The 23,092-nt window shown below is 35.3% G+C and overlaps 1 protein-coding gene across 4 annotated transcripts; it reads left to right on the top strand.

Moving 5' to 3' along the window:
- Positions 1–2,761: 2,761 nt before the first annotated feature.
- LOC115953024 (E3 ubiquitin-protein ligase PRT6) lies at positions 2,762–20,474 on the top strand. 4 transcript variants are annotated; one of them, XR_004083629.1, is made up of 18 exons: positions 2,762–3,282; positions 4,234–5,334; positions 5,608–6,788; positions 6,918–7,058; positions 7,443–7,701; positions 7,779–8,501; positions 8,883–9,074; positions 9,208–9,797; positions 10,070–10,121; positions 10,207–10,843; positions 13,520–13,728; positions 13,811–14,352; positions 14,443–14,547; positions 14,752–14,818; positions 14,977–15,054; positions 15,633–15,701; positions 15,987–16,134; positions 19,823–20,474. XR_004083629.1 is itself a non-coding variant. In XM_031070445.1 (18 exons), exons 1-17 carry the CDS (start codon positions 3,214–3,216, stop codon positions 16,059–16,061), a joined length of 6,078 nt encoding a protein of 2,025 aa, XP_030926305.1. In that variant the 5' UTR covers positions 2,762–3,213; the 3' UTR covers positions 16,062–16,088; positions 19,826–20,474. The 4 variants fall into 4 exon arrangements, 3 of the variants coding, with proteins under 3 accessions (XP_030926305.1, XP_030926304.1, XP_030926306.1); XM_031070445.1 differs by having other exon boundaries at positions 5,608–6,776; positions 15,987–16,088; positions 19,826–20,474; XM_031070444.1 differs by having other exon boundaries at positions 15,987–16,088; positions 19,826–20,474.
- The last annotated feature ends 2,618 nt before the right edge of the window (positions 20,475–23,092 follow it).

Genomic DNA, 23,092 nt, shown 5'->3' with positions numbered 1-23,092 from the left:
TACAATAATTTTAAAAAGAACTAACTATTTCTCAATTTAAAGAATAATTGTTTTTAAGGAATGAATTAAACTTAAATATGTAATCTTGTTTGGTGATAGACTCGAGCTTAACTCGTCTTCAAAATAACTAGTGTGGGTTGCACGTGCAAGACACGTGCTAGCCCTTTAGTGAGAGAATTAATATAGATTTTTTTTGTTGAAGAAGTATGAAGTCATGTACTTAAATTTAAAATAGCTATCTGAATATCTATGTACTATGACAATTTCTTAGAACTTATTTACTAAATGTAATATACACTCACCAAAAAATGCAATAAAAAATGATAATGAATGTCATCATCTTTCTACAATGTTTAAATTTTCGCAATGAATGATAATATATGTTACAATTTTTTTGAAGATCTTCCTTAAATTAAATATTTGCAATCATCTACAATGAAGATTTTGTTATTCATATTTCATTCTTTATTATCTTATTTTATGAGTCTAACTACGGTGTTTAGCTTACTTATTTTTAATGAATACCCTTTTAAGTAGGAAAAGAAATTAAAATAAGAATAAAATAACAAAAGACATATGTCATCAAAGTTTTTATTAGATAAAATTATAAGTGTAGAAGATTTAAACCTAATAAATTAGTGTTCTCTAGGTAACAAACAGAACACCATATATCATCATTCTAACTTTCCAAGCATGACTACCAGTCTACTACATAAAATTCAAAATACACAAATAAATTTTTTGGGACATTAAAATTTAGTAGGAGTATATTAGACATTGCACAATGGAATATTTTAGGAATTATAAGATTTTGTTAGGGTTTGACTAAGAGAGAAACAATAGGGGTATATGCTCATTTACAAAATATAAATGATGAAATTATTCAACTTTACTTTAGGGGGGAATGCAACTACCCCGAACATAAAAGAGGAAAGTGTTACTTCGTCAATTTGTGTGTGTGTAAAACAATATGTGTGTGTGTGTCTTTATTTTTATTTTTTTTTAAAACTTGAAATAATGTGTAAAAAAAAATTAACATAAAAAAATTATGCATTAAACAATGAATTTTAGTTCAACAAATTGAATAAACCAAAAAAAGAAGTCTAGAAACACAACAACAAGTCACGATATTTTTACAATACCTTTATTTTTAGCTATGGTGGGTCCTAGTCTAATATTTTATTATTTTATTTTAGAGTAATGTTACGTCTACAATATTTTCATAACAAATCTTAGGTGGTAAATTGATACTGGTTTTAAATTAGGCTAACCACTTTTAACTGTGTATTTAAAAATAAAATAAAAAGCCAATTGAAGAAAATTGTGCCTAAAACAATGAGTTTTGGCTTACTAAATTTGACTAAACAAAAAAAGAAGTTTAGAAACACAATAAAATGTCACACAAAAAAGAAGTTTAGGAATATAACAAAATGTCACAACATTTTTGTAATATTTTTTATTTTTAGCTGTGGTGGGTCCCAATTTGATATTTTATTATTTAATTTTTACGTCCACAACATTTTCACAATGAATATTAGGTAAAAAATTATTACTGGCTTTAAAATTATGCATTAAAAAAGAAGAAGCAAAAAGACAATATAAGAAAATTGTGTGTGAAACGTATAGTGAATTGGTTCACCCAATTTGATTATATATACTAAAAAAGAAGTCTAAGAATATAACAAAATATTAAAAAAATTTCACAATACTTTTATTTTTAGGATCCGAATAGATATATTTTTATTTTATTTGAGAAAAATGCTACATCCATAACATTTTTAGAACAAATTATAAATGACAAGTTGTTATTGGTTTTAAATTGAACCCACTACTGATATCACTTTTTTATCCTTCAAAAATACCTTGCCACATAAAATTTGTTACAAAATTATTGTGAACATAACATTTCTTTTTATTTTATTTTATTTTGATCTATAAGGAACTAAAATTTTGTGATTGTGAAAATATTGTGACAAGAAGAAGATGTTATAACATTTTCATAATACATTTATTTTTAATTGTGATTGTTCTCGGTCTCTTATTTTATTTTGACCTTTAAAAAATTGACACCTCAATATATACCACAAAACATTTATTTTCAGTTGTGATTGGTCACAGTTTTATATTTTATTTTTATTTTGACTTATAAGAAATTGACACCTTAATAATTGTGAAAATATTGTGAAATTTGTTATATTAGTATAACAATATATATAAAAGAAAAAAAAAGTATAAACAGAAAGCTAAAAAAACAAAATTGTAGTTACTGTTCAAAACGTTAAAAAAAAGAAAAAAAAAGTGACTCATCAAAATATCACCACAGATAAACAGTGAAATGCGTTGAGTCAACAGTGTCGAAATACTGTAGCGATATAGCCACTTTTTATATAGTTAATAGAAATAGAATGAACAAATTTTAATTTTTAATACTTAACTCAGTTTCACTTGTTTATAACAATAATCAAAATGATAAAAATGAAACTTAAAATACTGAAATATATTTTATTTATTTTTAATAATTTGATAATTACAATTAGATGGAGGGGACCAAAAAGGTACTAACAAGTTGGACAGACAACACTCTTAAAGGACAATTGCCAAATTTAAAAGTTGTAATTTGTATTTTTACAATTAAAAAAAAAAAAAATCTAACAATTGTATTGTCTTTTTTGAGAAGATAACGAATATAATTTTATTTTTAAAAAAATCTTTAATTTATTTTTTAATCCCTGAGAAGAGTCTTCAAGAGGACACGATGATGAGAACGTCATAGGAGAGAGAGAGAGGGAGAGAGAGAGAGAGAGATAGGTGGGCTATAATGAGATAATCCACTGGTTGAAGGGTCTCGAAACTCGAATACAGAGAATATCTCACAGTCTCTATAGAACTACAATAAAAAAGAAAGGAATATATAATTTTTTATTATTATTATTTATAATTAATTCATCATTAATAATATATTAGGGTTTCGAAGAGAAGAACCGCAAGCAACAATCGAATCGAGTTTGTTTGGAGTTAGAGAAAAGAATACGCAATCGTAGTAGTGGTTGTTGGGTAGTAGATAAAAAAAAGAAAAAAGAAAAAAAAAGCTTGTGCGCTGAATCTCGATCAGGTTTCACGCAGTGTTTCTGTTGCACTGATTGGCTGGTGCGCTACTGGCGCCGCTCATCTTCCGCTTCCGCTTCCGCTTCCGCTTCCGCTTCCGCTTGTGCCATGGATAACATGGACATCGATTCCTCTTTCGATACCAACACTCTCAAGCCCCCTGATCAAATCCTACGGGTACTCCTCCTTTTTTCATTTCATTCATTTCTGAATTCCTTTTGTGGTGGTTTGCTTTTCCTCATAAATCGAACAAACTTGTATTCTTGTCAAAAAATTGAAATTAAATTCTTGATGCTATATGCATATTGGAATTTTAATTTACTTTCAAATACGTGTGAGATAGGGTTTATACCATAATTTGATTATAATGCGCTCCTCAATGTTGCTCCTTTGGCATCAACACAATCTGCAGTACGACACTGACACCGCATCATGATAATTTTTGAAAAATTAGGACACGACACGGCGGGGATTTGTATATTGATTAATTATTAACTATGTTTTTATTTATATTTTTAAATATTGTTAAGCATTTATTTTTTTCATATATAATGTTAAACACATATCAGAGCAATAATGGGTAATTGAATTCATGACTAATAAATGATGTTTAGAAATTAGAATACAAATCGAGAATAAGATTTAAAAAGAGTAAATAAAAGATAACTAGATAAGGGTTCAAAATTGAAACTAACAAGAAATAAAAGATTAGTGTCCCTCCCATGTCTGGCCCTGTCCTGCAATTTTTAAAAACAAAAAATAAAAAAGGACATGGCTAGGACACGTGTGCAGAAGTGTCCCAAATGCGTTCCTTGTTTGACACGGATACGACACCCCAAATGAAGTGTCTTACACGACAACTGGTTTTGGGTAGATGGGGTCAGTTGCTTGTAGGCTTTACACGAGAAAGGTTCCATACATTATCAAAAAAGATTCCTATATATATTGGTTTGTAAAACTTCTGCTTGCAAACAGTTTTTCTTACTTTGGTGAATGTTTTGTTGTAAATGTTTAAGTTTAGAACCTTACTAAGGAAGTTTAGTATGCATGTGTGTTATTGTTGTTATTTGTAAAATTTGGGTTTATAGGTCTTATAGTTTCACATTTTGTATATTCATTTGAAACCAGAGGCTTGCTCTGATTGGAGTTCCTGAAGAGGTATCTGATCAACCTAGTTTAGTTGCGTTTGTCAAGGATGACAAGTCTCGAATGTTAGAGCTTGTATCTGCTATATTGCCTACTGATGAGGAAGTGTGGGGAGCACTCCAGGATGCTAAGTCAGGTTCTAGAAGATCTTCCATTAGCATGAAAAGACGATTTCGAGAGAGCATGTTGTGGTTACAATGGTTGATGTTTGAGGGTGAACCAGCTAGTGCCCTAAAGAACCTCTCCAGAATGAGTTCTGGGCAACGTGGTGTTTGTGGTGCTGTTTGGGGAAATAATGATGTAGCGTATAGGTGTCGGACTTGTGAACATGATCCAACATGTGCAATCTGTGTTCCTTGTTTTCAGAATGGGGACCACACTGGCCATGATTATTCTATTATTTATACGGGTGGTGGTTGTTGTGATTGTGGGGATGTTACGGCATGGAAACGTGAGGGCTTCTGCTCAAAGCATAAGGGTGCAGAACAAATACAACCCCTTCCAGAGGAGGTTGCAAACTCCGTGAGACCCGTCCTTAATGCTCTTTTTATTTGTTGGAAAAAGAAGTTATTAGTTGCAGAAACTATTCCTCAAGAAAATCCTAGAGCAGGTGATCATATTTCAGAGCAAATGAGGGTGGCAAATGAACTAACATTTGTGGTGGTGGAGATGCTTTTAGAGTTCTGCAAGTACAGTGAGAGTTTGCTCAGTTTTGTTTCCAGGATGGTCTGTTCGTCACTTGGTTTATTGCAGATTCTGGTGAGAGCAGAGAGGTTTTTGAAAGATGACATAGTGAAGAAGCTCTATGACTTGCTTTTGAGACTGCTTGGAGATCCTTTCTTCAAGTACGAGTTTGCTAAAGTATTTTTAAGCTACTATCCAACTGTTGTAAATGAAGCCATAAAAATGGGCAATGATAATGGCTCCATGAATTATTCACTACAATCTACATTCTCTGTGCAAATCTTTACTGTACCAACTCTGACACCGCGCCTTGTAAAGGAAATGAACCTACTTGTTATGCTGTTGGGATGTGTGGGAGACATTTTTGCTGCATGTGCTGGTGAAGATGGTCGTTTGCAGGTAATACATGTTTTTTGTTTCTCCTTTGCAAGTGGTAGATTTCTATCATCATGGTGGAATTAATGATATCTGTTAAAACATGCATGGAAATAAATATTGCCTTAGAAAATATTTCGAGATTAATTAATTGATAATTATCTCTCTTCAAAACAAACAACATAAATTGTTTTACATGGTTTTAAAATCCATCCTGTTTTATTTTTAGGGGATAGAGATTTTCCGTTTCTTTTCCGCTTTATTTCAAAAGATTGTTGATGAATTATTCCTTTGCAGATTGCTAAGTGGGCAAATTTGTACGACACTACCATTCGTGTGGTAGAAGATATTCGTTTTGTTTTGAGCCATGCTGTAGTGTCCAAATATGTAACCCATGACCAGAAAGATATATCAAGAACTTGGATGAGACTTTTGGCTTTTGTGCAAGGGATGAACCCTCAAAAGAGAGAAACAGGCCTCCATATAGAAGAAGATAATGAGAATATGCTTTTGCCTTTCGCTTTATGTCATGCTATTGCTAATATCCATTCTATCTTTGTGGATGGGGCATTTTCAGTCTCTAGTAGCAAAGAGATAGATGAAATTTTTTCTAGCACATGCAATCAAGATATGGGTGATGGAGATAGCCTAAGACATGCAAAAGTAGGACACTTATCCCAGGAAAGCTCTGCATGTAGTGCCTTAGCACGTACATCAAAGCTCGCTGAAGTTAAATCTGATACTGATTTTTGTCTCTTAATTCCACCACCTGTCAAGTGGTTAATAAATGAGTGTCTGAAGGCTATTGAGAATTGGCTGGGAGTTGATAACACATCTGGAGCTGCTCTTAACCTATTTTCTCCAAATACTAGCAGTAACCCTGGTAGTAATTTTTCAGCATTTAAGGAAACATTATCTAAGATTAAAAAAGGCAAATATATTTTTCGCAGACTTGCCAGTTCAAGTGAAGATCATGGTAGGCAATATTCTTCTCATGTCCACTGTGGTGATATGGATTTTGACTCGGAGAATGGTAAAAGGGATACTGTAGCCTGTAACTCTGCCAGGTCTAATGACATTCTGATGGAAGTAGATACGATAGATATAGATGTACTACGTGTTCTGAGTTCGTCTGATTGGCCAAACATAATATATGATGTTAGTTCACAGGAGATCTCTGTTCATATTCCATTGCATCGGTTGCTTTCCTTGCTTTTGCAGAAAGCATTGAGAAGATGTTTTGGTGAATCTGCAGTGACAAATGTGACTATTGGTAGTTCTGCTAATTTGTTATCGACAAGCTGCATTGACTTCTTTGCACATGTTCTTGGGGGCTGCCACCCATTTGGGTTTTCTGCCTTTGTAATGGAGCATCCTTTACGGGTTAGGGTCTTTTGTGCTGAGGTTCATGCTGGAATGTGGAGAAAGAATGGTGATGCTGCCCTATTATCTTGGGAATGGTATCGGTCAGTTCGGTGGTTAGTAAATCATGCAATGTGATAAATGTATTCATGTGAATATAAGTTTGTTTTTTGCATATTCTTTTTCCTTGGGAAGAGAGGCAGGGGGTGATTGTGTCTTTTGTTTTTGATAATTTCTTGCTACAGGTCTGAGCAGGGTTTAGAGCTTGATCTATTTCTGCTACAGTGCTGTGCTGCGTTGGCCCCACCTGACTTATTTGTCAATAGAATTCTAGAACGCTTTGGGCTGTCAAAGTACCTTTCTCTGAATCTTGAACGGTCTAACGAGTATGTGCTCATTTTTTTAATTTCTATATGATATTACAATTTTTAGCTGTCAAGCTTGCAACTTTATCTGTCTTGTTCTATGTTTCTTTTGATGGACTGACTATTGTCTATTAGAACCATCAGTTCATGCACCTTTTAGTGAAATATAGATATCCCCTGTAATGTTTCCCTTGGAGATATTTTTCTATTATGTGTTGAAGTCAACATAGTGTTATTGGTCAGTTTACCCAATATTCTTACATTTGGGTGAATAGTATTCTTTCTTAATATCATCTTGAAGTTTTACTCATGAGTGTAGCCTTTTGATGTTACCTTCAGAGGTTGCGTCATAGGAAGACTGAGTTCATATCTGATTCAGTAGCATTTCTTTATCTTTTCTTAAAGAACACTTGTTTTCAGGTATGAACCAGTTCTGGTGCAGGAAATGCTCACTCTTGTTATACAGATAGTTAAAGAACGGAGATTTTCTGGGCTAACTACAGCTGAAAGTTTGAAAAGGGAGTTAATTTGTAAGTTGGCCATTGGAGATGCCACTCGTAGTCAATTGGTGAAATCTCTCCCCCATGACCTCTCTAAGTTTAACCAGCTTCAGGAAATTTTGGATACCATTGCTACATATTCCAGTCCATCTGGGTTTAATCAGGTTTTCCTTAGTACCTAAACTACCTGTTAGTTTTCCTAAGTTGACATGCACTAGTCCTGATATTTTTTATATTACAGGGTATGTACTCACTGCGATGGACATATTGGAAAGAACTGGATTTATACCACCCTCGTTGGAACTCACGGGATTTGCAAGGTGCGGAAGAAAGATACTTTCGCTTCTATAGTGTCTCTGCATTTACCAGTCAGTTGCCCAGGTGGACTAAGATTTATCCTCCACTCAAAGAGGTAGCTAAAGTAGCCACTTGTAAGGTGGTCCTTGAAATTATCCGTGCAGTGCTATTTTATGCTGTTTTCACTGATAAATGTGCTGAATCACGTGCTCCTGATGGTGTTCTTCTTACTGCATTGCATTTACTATCGTTAGCATTAGATATCTGTTATCAGCAGAGAGAATCTAGTGATCAGTCATGTTCTACTGGAGGTTTGGTTCCCATCCTAGCTTATGCTGGCGAAGAAATCTGGAAGGGATTAGAGAATGATGCTGCTAAACAAAGCTTGTTGTCACTTCTTGTTATCTTGATGAGGATGCATAAGAAAGAAAACGCAGACAACTTTTCAGACTCAGGCAGTTGCAACCTTTCTTCTCTGATTGAAAGTATATTGAAGAAGTTTGCTGATATTGATTCTGGATGTTTGGCCAAATTGCAACAACTTGCACCTGAAGTGGTCAGTTATCAAACACATTCCAATTTTAGTAGTGATGCCAATATCCCAGGGTCAGCTTCCGATGGTGAGAAACGCAAGGCAAAAGCACGAGAGAGACAGGCAGCTATTTTGGTGAGATTCATTCTATTACTTCTGTGCACATTTGTTCCTGCAACTTCGCCAGAAACATGGTAAACTAAAGTGTGTGCCCATGTTTAGCCAGAGATGCTTGATTTGAATACCTTATTCAGTAGGAGAATTCCTTGTTTCGTACTTTGTTGATTGGCTAATTTCCTGGATGTAAAAGGTGATTGTGTATCTGGTTGTCTGTTCACCTGAGTATACCACTTATTGTGCTGACCCTAGGTCGGTCACACTTTGCTCAACAATTCTTGAACCTTTTTTATGTAGAAAAATTGAACCTACCCTGATCTGACTGTATCAGTTATTCTTTCGTTGCACTAAATAAAGTGTTGCCCTGATAAGGGTTAACTTACTGGGTTTGTCATGCAGGAAAAAATGAGAGCTGAGCAATCTAAGTTTTTGGCAAGCATTGATTCTGCTGTGGATGAAAGTTCAAAATCTGGACAAGAATTAAGTAGCTCTGATGTTAGAGATGATTCAGATGAGTCTGCACAAGTTGTTTGCTCTCTTTGTCATGATCCCAACTCCAAAAATCCCATATCATTCTTGATTCTTCTTCAGGTTAGCAACTCTTTCATGTCTCTTCTTATTTCTGTTCCTTACTAGGTTTGAATAATATCTCTATATGAGCTGATGTATATCATTCGCATCTTGAGTAAAGAATTGATGATATATTGTTTGTTCTTGGAACAAGAAATCTAGGCTTGTGAGTTTCATTGACAGAGGTCCCCCATCATGGGAACAATTTCACCAGTCAGAGAAGGAGCATGCTTCTATTGCTACAGACAAGGTGACTAATGACTCTGGAATAAGCACATCCTCAGATGGTTCAGGTTTGATTTCATCTTCCCCATCAGCACAGTTGGTTCAGAATGCAGATGATGGATTTTCTTATTATGGGAAACCTGAGGAAGTCGAATCTTTTGAGACATTGGAACAAGATATGTACATCTCCATACGTAAAGAAGTGCATGATAATATTCTGGATTCAAATTTTATGGAGGACAATAAACCTTCTACTTCTGAAGGGGGCTTAGAAAGAAGCAGAGTTGCTGAATCTGTCTTGCTTAGAAATTACATAGCTGCTCTTTTGAAAGAGACAAAAGAAAGTCCTTCAGCGTCTGAAGATGCTCAGAAGGATAAGTCTTCTGTAGAATCTACTTCAAAGTGTCCAGCATATGATGGATTTGGACCTACAGATTGTGATGGAGTTCATCTTTCTTCCTGTGGGCATGCTGTGCATCAGGGATGTCTTGATCGCTATTTATCTTCAGTGAAGGAGAGGTAAGTCCCTGGAAAGTGGAAATTCAACATTTATTACTATTTGGAATTATGGATCTTCCTGATTGCTTTTTGTCTGAACTCTGGATATCTTGTCTTTGAAAGAGGGAAGTTGAAAATTGAAATATGTCAAATCTTTGGTGATTCTGTAGATATGTTGAAACAAATTGAAATGATATCTGTGGGTTTATTGCATCCTATGTGTTGTGAAGGAGAGACTTTAATGCGTTTGTTTATTTAAATATCTAAGATATGTTCTGATATTGTTAACCCAGATATGTCAGAAGAATTGTTTTTGAAGGAGGGCATATCGTGGATCCAGAACAGGTAATCCTCCTGTCTTTAATTCTCTGTAGTTAATGGAAATGGGTTATTATTTCTCATTTTTATGTGCCATGTACTTTTTTGTCAGGGGGAGTTCCTCTGCCCTGTATGCCGCCGACTTGTAAATTCTGTCTTGCCTGCTTTACCTGCCGATTTTAAAGAGGTTCAGAAGCAGCCTGTAAGTGCAACTTTGAGTTCCTCACTTGCTGCTGGACCTTCAACCTCATCATCTGAAGAAATCGGTTCTCTTCGCATTCAGCAAGCCTTGGCTCTCTTGCAATCTGCAGCCAATATGGTTGGGAAGGGTGAAATTCTTAAAGTTTTCACCCTGCGGAGAAATGGAAGAGTGCTGCCAAATCTTGAGCCTGTTTGTCGGGTGCTCTCAAAAATCTTTTATCCAAACAAACAGGATAAGTTGCCAGAGTCTGCGAGGATAAGCCACTCAATGCTTATGTGGGATTCACTTAAATACTCCCTGATATCAACGGAGATTGCTGCACGTTGTGGAAGGAATCAAATGACTCCAAATTATGGTATAAGTGCCATATATGGGGAACTAAAATCTTCTACAGGATTTATGTTGTCCTTGTTGCTAAAAATTGTCCAAAATACCCGAAGTAAGAATGCTATTCACGTGCTTCAAAGATTTATAGGCACTCAGCTTTTTGCGGAGTCTATTTGCTCCGGCATATCCGTAGGTCATGGAAGTGGCACGCTTGGACAAGGTACAGTTGTTACATCTGTGCCCTTGCTTATCCTTGAGAGTTAAAATTCCTTTTGTATGTTTCTTTTGAGCTTTCTAGGGAGTTTATATTTGCTTTTGTTACTTATTAGGGCAGGCATAGAACATGTGCACAGTGAGTGTGTTTTGTAGTGAGAAGAGGAAGGATGGATAAAGATGAAAGGGAAATGGAGTAAATTGCTTTTTTTTTCTTCTCTTGTTTGCAGAGTAGGCAAGAAAGTAAAGACCGCCCGCCGGGGGGGGGGGGGATGCGGGGATTGGCCTTTCTCCATCCAGCCACTGCCCAAATTTAATTATAAGTTCTGGAAGCAACTTGTTATAGGATTTAGGGACCGTTCCAGGATTATGAACAGTACCTATGAATAGTGTTTTGAGGATTTTGGAGAGCTATTTGATGCATGGGTGTTTTAGGTTTTCAAGGGTTAAAATTTTAGGGTATGAATAGATGCAAATCCAGATCTAATGTTGGTTGAAAATTTGGTGAGAGCTCACTAGAAATTTCAATGAAAAATAGAACGAACTAGGGTTTTTCAGCATCACATCTTGGAATTGGAAAGGGTTGCATTACACAATCCTCAAGAGGAATAGTTACTGAATTCTCCATAAATGTGTTATTACTCCAATAGAAACCCTTACATCCATATATATATATATAGGCAGCACACGTATAGAACTTGGACTTCTTGAACCTTAATAAGACTTGGTTTCCTTGGTCTTTTACTACTAAAGCCCAAACTAAATAACTAATCTAACAAATAAAAACCCATTTATTTAATAAAACTCAAAATAAGACCCAATAGACTACTAGTACATCCCCTGTAAAGAAACCAGAAAATTTCAGAATTTCCTGACATTTAAACCACTGAGGATATATAAAAGGTGCTCCAAAGCTAATTCTAATACAACAAGCCTTAATGATGCAGGTAGATAAGGGCTATGTGTTTAGGCTTGGATTTAGAAAGAAGTGAGAGTTGATTAGAGTGGCTTATAGGTGGAGACACCTCTGCAGAGAAGAGTATTTCTTTGAAATTTATCATTCAAAGCTGAGTAAAATTCTCATTTATCAAATCTGAATTACAAATCATTACTAACACTATTTATACTAACTAATTCAAGTTGCCAGGCTTTGCTTGATAGTTGGAACTGTAATTAACTTCTGCAAAAGAGTTAGTTACAGCTGCAACTACCTCAAGCTTACAACAAACTGAAGCTTAGCTGATTCTAACTAAATGCCAGCTCACCCACATGTACCTAAGAGTTACAATCAATTCCAATTTGAATACAACAATTAACATGCCTAAATTCTAACTGATCCATGCAAATGAGAATGTCATGATGTAGATGCTCCTGCATCACTTAATCCCAAATTTTTGGAGTTGGCTATGAATCCTTAACAGATTAGTTAGGTTTGGCAACGTGTATACTTTTTCCCTATTCTATTATATTTGAGGTCATACTCACTATCACTTCCTTAATTGTGGAGTCTTTTTTTATTACTTATGCTAATGTTAATTTGGGTCTTCCTCTGTCCGTCTAACTGACTCCCTGTTTTAGGTGATCCATCTCAAAAATATAAAACATCCTTTTATACAATAAATCCCAAGTATTATTAGTATCAAGTTAATTTGGGTCTTCCTCTACCTTTTTTAATTCCCTTAGCTTGGATCAACTCTTTCTTACCAGTGAATTAATCGTTCTCCTCTGGACATGACCAAACCATCTCAAATTACTCTCATCTTTTCATCAATAGGAGTTATCCCTATCTTTAAGGGGACAAAGCTAATTCTAATATCCAAGCATTAATTTCGCACATGTTGAATGATGCCATGGCTTTGTTGTTGAATGTGCCAAGGCTACTTGTTTATGATGATTAACGTACTCCCAGCTACTGCTGCAGAGCTCAAGGAAGTCTCTTTCTTAGAACGAAATAGGCCGCACACGATACAAGACCCAGGATTGTTAGCTCTTCCGAATCATGAAGATGGAGATGGTTCAAATGAAAAAAATCCGGAAGTCATAAAATATCATCTCACACTAAGGGAGTGAAACATTTGTGAGGAAAAAAGAGCGGCCCTTGCCGCAATCTCTCACCTTGAATTAGCATACCCTCTTTAAAGGGGTGATACAGTAGCTGGTTGGCTTTTTTAGAATAGGCTTTAAAATGGATTTACATAAATGAGGCTGATTGAATGAAAACCAGTGTGATGTGTTGCTTTATATGATAAGGCAACTTGCTACAATCATGAGTTGGTAAAAACAGTAATATGCCCTTTGTTTCTGCAGGAATTTTGTCATTTTTACATTAAGAAGGCTCTTTGCAATAAAACATCTAATTACCTATCCAAAAAAAAAAAAAAGTAGGTAAAAAACAAATGCCTTAGCCCCCAACAACCCCCCCCCCCCACCCCCCAAAAAAGAAAAAAGAAAAAAAAGTACGTCCAAGATGAGCATTGCGGCTGTTAACACGGTTCTTTTTCTTTGTAATTAATGAAACAATTTGCTTGAAAAAGGGTGGCACTTCATGATGTGTTGACATAATGCTTGCCCAGAGAATTTATTTATTTTCATTTTCTTGGAAGTTGATTGTCAATTCTTTATGATACCTTTTGATAGATTTTATACACTTTATAAGTGGTATTACCGTTGCTATGCTTCACAGGTAATATGATGCGTATCTTGAATCAAGTTGCAATGGAAGAATCAAATTCTGATATTCAATTTTGGAATCGAGCTTCTGGTCCTGTCCTCTCTCGTGACCCTTTCTCATCATTGATGTGGGTTCTGTTTTGTCTTCCATACCCATTTTTATCATGCGAAGAATCCTTGCTATCCCTTGTGCATGTCTTCTATGTTGTCTCTATAGCGCAGGTGTGTCAATGTCACTTAATTCTTTACATCAGTAATTTCAATTTTCCATTAGTAGTTTCTGATCCTGATAATTGAAATGCAGGCTATAATTACATATTGTGGAATAAATCAAGGCAAGTCGAATGAACGAGGAATTAATGATTCCTTGATTTCTGACATTTCCAAAGTTTTAGGGGACTTTGGATATGTCCAACAATATTTTGTTTCAAACTATGTTGGCCCTTCTAGTAATATGAAGGATACAATTCGTAGCTTGAGTTTCCCTTATTTGCGGAGATGTGCATTGCTGTGGAAGCTACTTAATTCTTCTGCCCGAGCACCATTCTGTGAGAGGGACAATATGTTTGATAGATCATCTCTTGCCATCAATGATATGATGGATATCACTGATGGTTCTTCTCTTGTTGAGCTCAATGAAGTTCAACGGTTAGAAACCATGTTTACGATTCCCTCACTGGATGTTGTTCTGAAGAGTGAAGGTGTGCGGTCTCTTGTTTTGAAATGGTCCCATCACTTCCGCAAGGAGTTTGAAGTTCGTAATTTTGGACGTGTCATGCACATAACACCTGCAGTTCCCTTTAAGTTAATGCATCTTCCCCATGTTTACCAGGAAATCTTGCAGAGGTTTGTTTTACTGTTCCACGTCAGATGTGAGTACTTAAGGCACTTTTTTTTCTAGAAAATCTACATTATAAAATATTTATGCTTTATCAGGTTCATAAAACAGCGTTGCCCTGACTGCAAAGCTGTCCTTGATGAGCCTGCATTATGCCTCCTGTGTGGTAGATTATGCTCTCCAAGTTGGAAGCCATGCTGCAGGTTCTTGTTCCACCCATCCTTGCAGTCACTGTTACCTATAATGTTTCTCAAAAATGCACATACACACACTTCTGATCTCAATGTCACAGGACATCAAATCAAACTTTTTCACAGTTCATGTTTTTGATTTAATCTCAAGTTGTTTAGATGCTTATGTTTCAACTACTAACTGGAAATTTGATAATTTGTTTATTTCTTCTGAAGCCAAAGTGGATGCCAAACTCATGCAATGGCCTGTGGTGCTGGCACTGGAGTGTTCCTTTTGATCAGAGTATGCTTTACATGCATCAATATAGTTTGTTTCGGGAGTCCTAAATTGTTTCTCATATGTTTTATTTCAGTTTGAGTTCTCTCTTACCTAGAGGGTGGTTTGTTTTTTTCCTTTTCTTCTCTCTGGCAACTGATAAATGATACTCTTTGTTATGCTAGAGAACAACAATCCTGCTACAGAGATCTGCACGTCAAGCTCCTTGGCCATCACCCTACTTGGATGATTTTGGTGAAGAGGTATATATGTCTTGCTTCTGTTGCTTTCTTTTTGTTTTGACGTACTAAATAAAACTTTAGGTTTCTTCTGCTCATTTTTCTACCTCAAAAGGTATTTTTTTGGGTTCTAAGTCTCTTCATTTTTCTCCCTCAATTTTTTTTTTTTTTTTTTTTTTTTTTTGGGTTTTAATTCCTAACCAAAAGAGTCTTTATAACAATAATGCTCCCTTTTGATTGGATGTGGAAGTTTTAAAACTTATCTACCTATGCGGTTTTGATTTATTCTTAAAAATTCACTTGCTAATTCAAACCAATTTAGTTGCTTGCCCATGGAAAGATATATAACTGTTAGACATTTTCCTAATTTCATGAAAATTCTGCAATATTTGTATTGAATATCAATTTACTTAGTCAGGATTTCCAGGGGTCTTAGATACTACTGCTGAAAAATGAAGTTCTTGTTTAGTTGTTTGAAGTTTTGTAGCCTTCTGCTACTTTTGTTGTAAATTGGGCCTTTTATGTGTGTATGAAATTATATTTAGAGGCTTTATGCTACTTATGCGCACTTCTCTTATAATTTTAATTTTTCCATATTGCAGGATATTCAAATGCATAGAGGAAAGCCATTATATTTGAACGAGGAACGCTATGCTGCTCTAACTTATATGGTGAAGAAAGAAATTCTCTCTCTCTCTCTCTCTAAATTTAAAAATCCTCATTTTAGGTTGGGAAAGAATCTTTTGTGTTGTTTTATATATCTGACATTTCCAACAATGGTGCAAGTACCAAGCATAAACACTTAGTAACTTAAGCTTTTTATTTTATTGTTTACAATCTTTTATTGGGGCGGGGAAGTGGTGGGTGGGGTGGGGTTTGGGGGAGAGGGGTGCCTTCTGTTCAAATTTCTTTCATTTATTTATTTTTCTCTCTGTCATGGATATTTTGCTTGATAGGTTGCTTCCCATGGCCTTGATCGGAGTTCAAAGGTTCTTCGCCAAACTACTATCGGTTCTTTCTTCATGGTTTAGTTTGGATTACATGTAAATCGTGGGGAGGTTAGTGTTTGCACCGTTTTATGGTTATGGTTAAGTACAGCTCATTTTAGGTTAGTTTGCTATACTTGTGTTTTGTTTCACTTGCCTCTTCCTAATTTTTTTAATATATTATTTATGTTTAAGCTTCATTCCAATAAAAGCCAATCCCCCTTTACCCTTTTTTTTTCCACAAGTTTAAATTTTTTTTGCTAAATTACAAATGACATGCTAACTTCTAAAATTCAATTCAATTATCTGACTTTTAACTTTTTTCAATTTAGTCCTTCCGTCTAATTCAGTTATGTGGGTTTCGTTAACTACCAAAAAATGATGTAGTTTTGTGTTTTATTTTTATTTTATTTTTTTGGAATTTTGTAAAATTAAAAAAAATCCATAAATTATTATTTTTTTAAATCATTTTATTTTATTTTATTTTTGTTCATAATTGGAAGAATACAAAGAAAAGAAAAAAACGAAAAAAGCTCTTTCATGTTTTGGAAAACCAAGAACTCACTTCTTTTTTTTTTTGATAAGTAATAGAAGTTTTATTGAAGAAAAAAAAAATACTTTGTGTTCACAATGAAGAACACAAAGTACTTGAAGCAATTACAAGCAAATCAATAAGAACAGAAAGATGGAAATAAAAAATTGAACTACATTGTGTAAAACCCCAAATTCAAGACAACGTAAACAAAGTCCCAATTAGCAAAGATTTCAAAAGATCTAAAGGTCTCTCATATCTTCATATCTTTAAATGTATGAGTATTGTGCTTCTGCCAAATTAACCACATTAGAAAGCTAGTACCAAATTCCAAATATTTGAAGAATTTTTCTCAACCAATTCCTCCATGCAAATAGAAGAGATGTGATTGTCTTTGGCATCACCCATTGAACCCCTAACATCAGGATAACTTCACTCCACAACACATGAGCAAACTCACAGTGGAGCAAAAGATGATCCACAGTTTACCCATCACAACGACACAAGTAACACCAATTAAGTAAGAGCAATCCCTTTTTAACAAGATTATCAATGGTGAGAATCCTACCCCAAGCTATTGTCTATAAAAAGAAAGACACCCTTTTAGGTACCTTTACACACCAAATGTTCTTCCAAGGGAAAGAAGCAATAAGAGGACCAGACAAAGAGTTATAATAAGAGTGCACATCAAAAACACCATTCCGTGACAACTGTCAAGTCAAATTATTATCACTCTCACCGCTTGGCATTTGGAATAAAGAAACTCAAAGAAAGTATACACTTCCTCCAACACACAGTTATGAAAGGCTCTGTAGAAATGTATACTCCAGCCTCTACCTCCCCCTTTCTGATGAAGAAATAATCAAATCAGAAATCCAAGCATTTTTAGAACAGAGCAAGCAAAAAGGTCGGGATAAAGATCCTTTAGAGGAGGGTGCCCACTCCAAGGATTGTACCAAAACCGAATACGATGACCTGCTCCCACCGCATACAATACATCCAGAGAGAGTTTCTAAATTCTTTGCACCTGCCCTAATATTCTTCCACATCCCACAGCCATGTGTCCTAACAATTCTAGTGCACCATCTCCTTCTAATTTCGCTATTACCTGATGCCATAAGAAATTGACTTCAATCCCAAAATACCATAATCACTTTCCAAGCAAGGCTTGGTTAAACAACCCAATCCTCCGGATCCCCAAACCACTTGCCTCTACTAGCAAACAAACCTTTTTCCATGCGACTAAAGGATATTTGAATTCATCCTTAGATGTCCCCCATAGGAAATTCCTTTGAATAATTTCTAATCTAGTCGCCATAGATTAAGGGATGGTAAGCAAGGATAAATAATAGGTTGGAAGACTCGAGAGAGTACTTCTTAATAAAGTCAGTTTGCCACCTTTGACAAATTTAAACGTTTTCAAGACTCCTCTCCATTATTTATATGATAGGGTTCCATATCGAGAAGGCCTTAAATGAGCCCTAAGAGGCATACCCAAGTAAGCCATGGGCAGGCTGCCCATTTTACAACACAAAACACTAGCCAGAGCATTCAAATTCCTTACCTTACCTTTTGGAACAATCTCACTTTTGCCAACATTGACTTTCAAGCCCGTGATAACTTCAAAGAAAATCAACACCATCTGAATATGTTATAATTGTTTCAGGTTAGAACATAACTAGGAGGCCTCACAAAGTGATATCAATCTCACTTTTACAACAGCAAAAATCCTAATATACAGATATTAAAACACCCACTAGCAAAATCAATAACTAGATTTTACATTCTAAATCACAATAAATCCAAAAATAACTCGGTACAAAAATCTAGAAATCCAAAGCGATGATCTATGGGCAAAGAAACCCATCATCGACTCCTTGGACATGATTGGACGCCTCCACAACCAAAACTCCTAGTCCAGACTCGATCTTTGTTCTACTGGTTACTAGTTTTGGTCTTTGTTTCACTTAGGGCTGTCCAAGCCACCTGCCTGCCCAACCCTCCCAATCTGCCTGCCGCTCGATCTGATGACTTCATAGGTATACGGCGGGCCTCCCTCCAAAAACTGATGGTGGTGGGTCTATTCCTCCCAAGATCCGACTTGACCCAATTTGATTGTCCAAATTGCATACCCTAGTTTAGAAGGGATATAAGCTTAACCAATCTCACAATTTTTCCCTTTGACCTGGGATATAAGCTTAACCAAGTTCTGAGATAGCCATTGTAATTTTGTGTTGGCAAAAATGTCCCTTCTCTCTTTTTTCCTCTTTAAGTATTGTTTAAAAGATAATTATTTCATAAGCAGGGGGTTGGATATTTAGTTACCTATTTATCAGTTTTTCCCCTGTTCAATTATGCAGTATTTTTAGAGTTTGGTTTTGTAAGATTATATCTACTGCTGCAAATATGGGTAGCCATGGTTGTTGAATTTTTCGTTGTTTGGAAGCCACATTTCATTAGTTGCCCATAGGAAGCCTCCATTCTGATGAACACAATTATGAGAATTGTATAAACATTATTTCCTCCTTTTCATGCAGTTAGTGAGATGGATCATCTTTGCTAAGAGTTACTTGTTCAATTTCTTTTTCTGCTTCGGCAAAGTTTATTTTTTGCTACCATCTTTGAATTTGCCAAAAAATGAATCCAGGCCTAGTATCTCTGTTTGATGTATTTCGCTGCTGTCTCTGGATGTACAGTTCTTCATTATGCTTAAAGAATACTTGCAATTTTGTTCCACCTCTATTTATTCGGCTGTGGTATGTTTCACCAAGTAGGTGGTAATAAATCATCACATTAGTGGTGAGCTGCTGCAGCTCCGGGGATTCTGTTGAAATTTTCGTACTTCACTATTGTTCCTCTTATCTATTTCTTGTTTGTGTTTATGGTCCTATAACCACAACTAGCAGCAATAATTACGACGTAAAAGGTGCAAGGCAAAAATACCTTTTTGTCCCTTTAGTTCAAGGATATTTTCAATTTGGGAGCCAATTTGATTGTTGAGTTTTGAAATCGTCATCCCTTTTGGTCCCTACATCTCATTAATGAAAAAGTTGACGTGGTTGATGGATTGTCCTACTGGCACATCTAACTTATTTAATAACAATTTAAGGGAGCTACATCAGAGCTTAGATGGCAAAAAAAAGTCACATCAGCATTTAAAAAAATATATTTTTTCTTTAAACAATTTCTTGCTTTTATTTATTTTTTCTTTTAAACTTTCCCATACTTTCTTGGTAATCAAATAGATCTAAATTTATCGACTCCTTTATTTTTGTAGATCCAATTATCACCCAGATGAATCCTTGATTTCACCTCAAAAATCAGATCAACTTATAAGGAAAAGAATGTGGTGATCAAAGACGAGAGCGTGAGATTTGGAGGCAATGACTAGGCCAGAGTGAACGCGGAGGGTTGTGCTTGAACCATAAGGATTGAGGACGCATTTGTTATTTGAAACCGTTTGGTGGTTCTCTGTGGCTTCTGAGGGGAAGACTTAGAAACTTAGACGAGGGCGTTAAAGGAGTGGAGATGAAAGAAGGCAGGTGTTTAGGGAGAGGGAAAGTGAGCAAGTGCTGATGGATCTCATTCTCAATCCATTGACCACACTTGGATCTGATAAAATTCTACAGCTTTTTCTTTTGGTGTAAATCATATTTCAGATTATTACCTTGAAACACTTTCTCCTTATCATTCCTTGTAGGAGAAAATGAAAAGGGATTCCAAAGATCCCTTGGTGGGGCTTGGGCTGGCCCAGTAACTCGCCAGCCCAACCTGATACTATTGAGTCCCGTGGATAGCCCAGTGGAGCAGGCCATAGGGTTGGATTTTTTGCCCATGTGCACCCATTGGGCTAGCATGTTTAGCCTACCCTATTAACCTGTAATTTTTAACAAAATAATTTGTGGTTTGGGTGGTTGAACTTGGGACAGTAATATTTTTTAAAGCACGCACTTAATCACTTGGACACCTATAATGATTTTGCTAAATTATGTTTTCTATATATATATAGAAAACATTTAATAAGTTTTGAATTATTTGATTTTTTTTCCCTAAAAATAAATATAAATAATTTGATTCTTTCATTAAAAAAAAAAAAAAAGGAAAAAAGAAAGAAAGAAAGAAAGATTGGAAAGCCAATTACAAAAGTCCACGGGGTAGCCCATTAGGCCTAGCCCAGAAGCTCAGCCTGCTAAAGTTAAAATGGGCTTTACCCATGGGTAAGGGTAGCAACAGACCAACTATTATGAATAATCAACTTAGTTTCAATGGTTTTGGGCCTATAGAGATATTGGGATAAGATGTTACGGCAAACAATTTCCAAAATGGTCTCAATGCAATTACTGCAAATCAACCATAGGCAATTCATGGTTATCGTTTTTGCAAGATGGTAAAATTTATCTAGAGGACCTTTGAAAGAAGATCCTTTGCCTTTAAATAAAAATATAGAAAAGGAAAAAAATTGGTTAAAGCGAAGGAAAAATAATTTTAAATGTTGATGTCTTTGTTTTTGCCTTCGAAGTGTTGATATTGCTCCTTTAATATTTATTAAGTTAGAGCGCTAACATTGTGATCTGTCAGCTATACACACACACATATATATATATATATATATATATCTATATATATATATATATATATGAGGACCAAATTGAAAATAGTCCCTCAATATAAATGTATTTTCGAAAAAGGTATTTTCGGCAAGGTGTAACGAGTGCATGTAAGTGATTGGGACAGTTGGAGGAGTCTCTTATTTTGGAGAGAGTTTTGATTTATGACATTCGTTTTTTATGATAGCTGTTTATCATCAGATCAAAGGTGTAGACAGAGATTGAATTCTTAATCTCTTACTCAATCATTAGAGACTTTACTAGTTAAGCTAACTGAAATCCATAGTCTCTTATTTTGAGAAGTTAAAAATCTAAATGCCTTCAAATATAATTATATATTTTGATTATTCTATATATTTTGTTAATTCTAAGAAGTTTTGTAAGGATCATTTATTATTTTTAAAATATCTGAGACAAGTTAAACTTGAAATCATGGTTGTGAAAACCGAATTAGTCAAAAAATTGAAAAAGGGAGCAGTTCTCATGGTCGAACTAGTAACGTCATAAATAATTAATTGATACATTTTAAAATTATAAAATAAATAATAGAATATATTACAAGTTTATAACTAATAATATATAATGTTAAAATATATAACATATATATATTTTAAAACATGGGTTTAGTTTTCTCATGTTATATATAAAAAATATAAATAACAAAATCTACATTTTATGTATAATAAGCTTGTTGATGTCCAATTTTGCAAATTCATATCCAAAAGCCCATGAGGAAGAAAGCCAATGAAAAGCAAGACCCACCAAAAAGACCGAAGAGCAAGAAAGGTCCAAAGAAAGAAGTGCAAGGGAAAACAATCTATAGCAAAATGCAAATCTGCAGTAGAATACAAATTTGCCGCAGAATACAGTTTTTCAGCAGAATGGTTTTGACAGATCAAGACAAATTGGGCTTAAGACCCTTTTGATCCAGTCAACATTATTTGGCCCATAAAGGCCCAAATCCTTTTGTATAAAAGGATAGGTGTGAAAACTATATGAAAAAAGCACGATGAAATGAAACAATGAACAGCAAGAAGTGTCAACAGTACGAATCACTTGAAGGAAAGAAGAGCCAAACCGGAAGAAATGAAAAACATGGCAAGAAACGTGTGAAGAAATAAGACAAAAACATGCAGCGGAACGAAACAGAACTAATCTGCTATTGCAGAAACGGCGTGGGAACAAAAGAAGACAAAATCAGAATATAGTAAAGCAAGCACAGAAGGGCTGGAGCACCACCAACCTGTACCCAGCCAATACAAGAGAGGTAGGCCCATGGTCAAGGGAATTCAGAGGGTGTGGTTTGGTGGTGGGGGGGAAAAGGGGGTTTATATTTGGTTTCCTGCCATAACTTCTTTTGGGAATTGTAGTGGGCTTTTTGTGGTTAAAGTGGGCTGGGCTGCCTCCTGCGGTATTGGGTCCAAGTATTCTGAGTAAGGGAGTTGAGACTGGTCCAACTGCAACTCAACTTGGTTTGGCTTGTGCACAAACTATGCCTCGTCTGTCAGGAGCACGCTTACGGTGGATAGAACTGTTTTAAATGGGTTGCGGCAGACAGATATGATAATAATAATAAAATCAAATACTTTGAGATTTTTATTAAAGTAAACATATAATCCTTATTTAAGAAAAAGATAATCACAGTTTTAACAGCAATTATTTTATAAGAAAAGTAAGGGGAACAAATGGGTAGTATATGAGTTGATTTAAAGAGGAAATAAATTAGATCAAGTCTGATCCGCAGGACCAAAACCAGAGAGGGAAGAACACCTCTTCTCAAAGTGAATAATCTCTCAGGGAGATCCTGCCGTGGAAATTAATCAGTTTGAGGGAAGTGGACTTGAATGGTTGGTACACAAGAACACCTTTTGTTTCCGGCAGAGAGTAAGATTTTGAGAGAGAGAAAGGGAATCAACATATTGGTGCATGCTTGCCGT

Source organism: Quercus lobata, chromosome 7 (assembly GCF_001633185.2).
Source record: "Quercus lobata isolate SW786 chromosome 7, ValleyOak3.0 Primary Assembly, whole genome shotgun sequence".
NCBI lineage: Eukaryota > Viridiplantae > Streptophyta > Magnoliopsida > Fagales > Fagaceae > Quercus > Quercus lobata.
The sequence above is the reverse complement of the archived record's forward strand: the minus strand, read 5'-3'. Positions and strand labels throughout refer to the sequence as shown.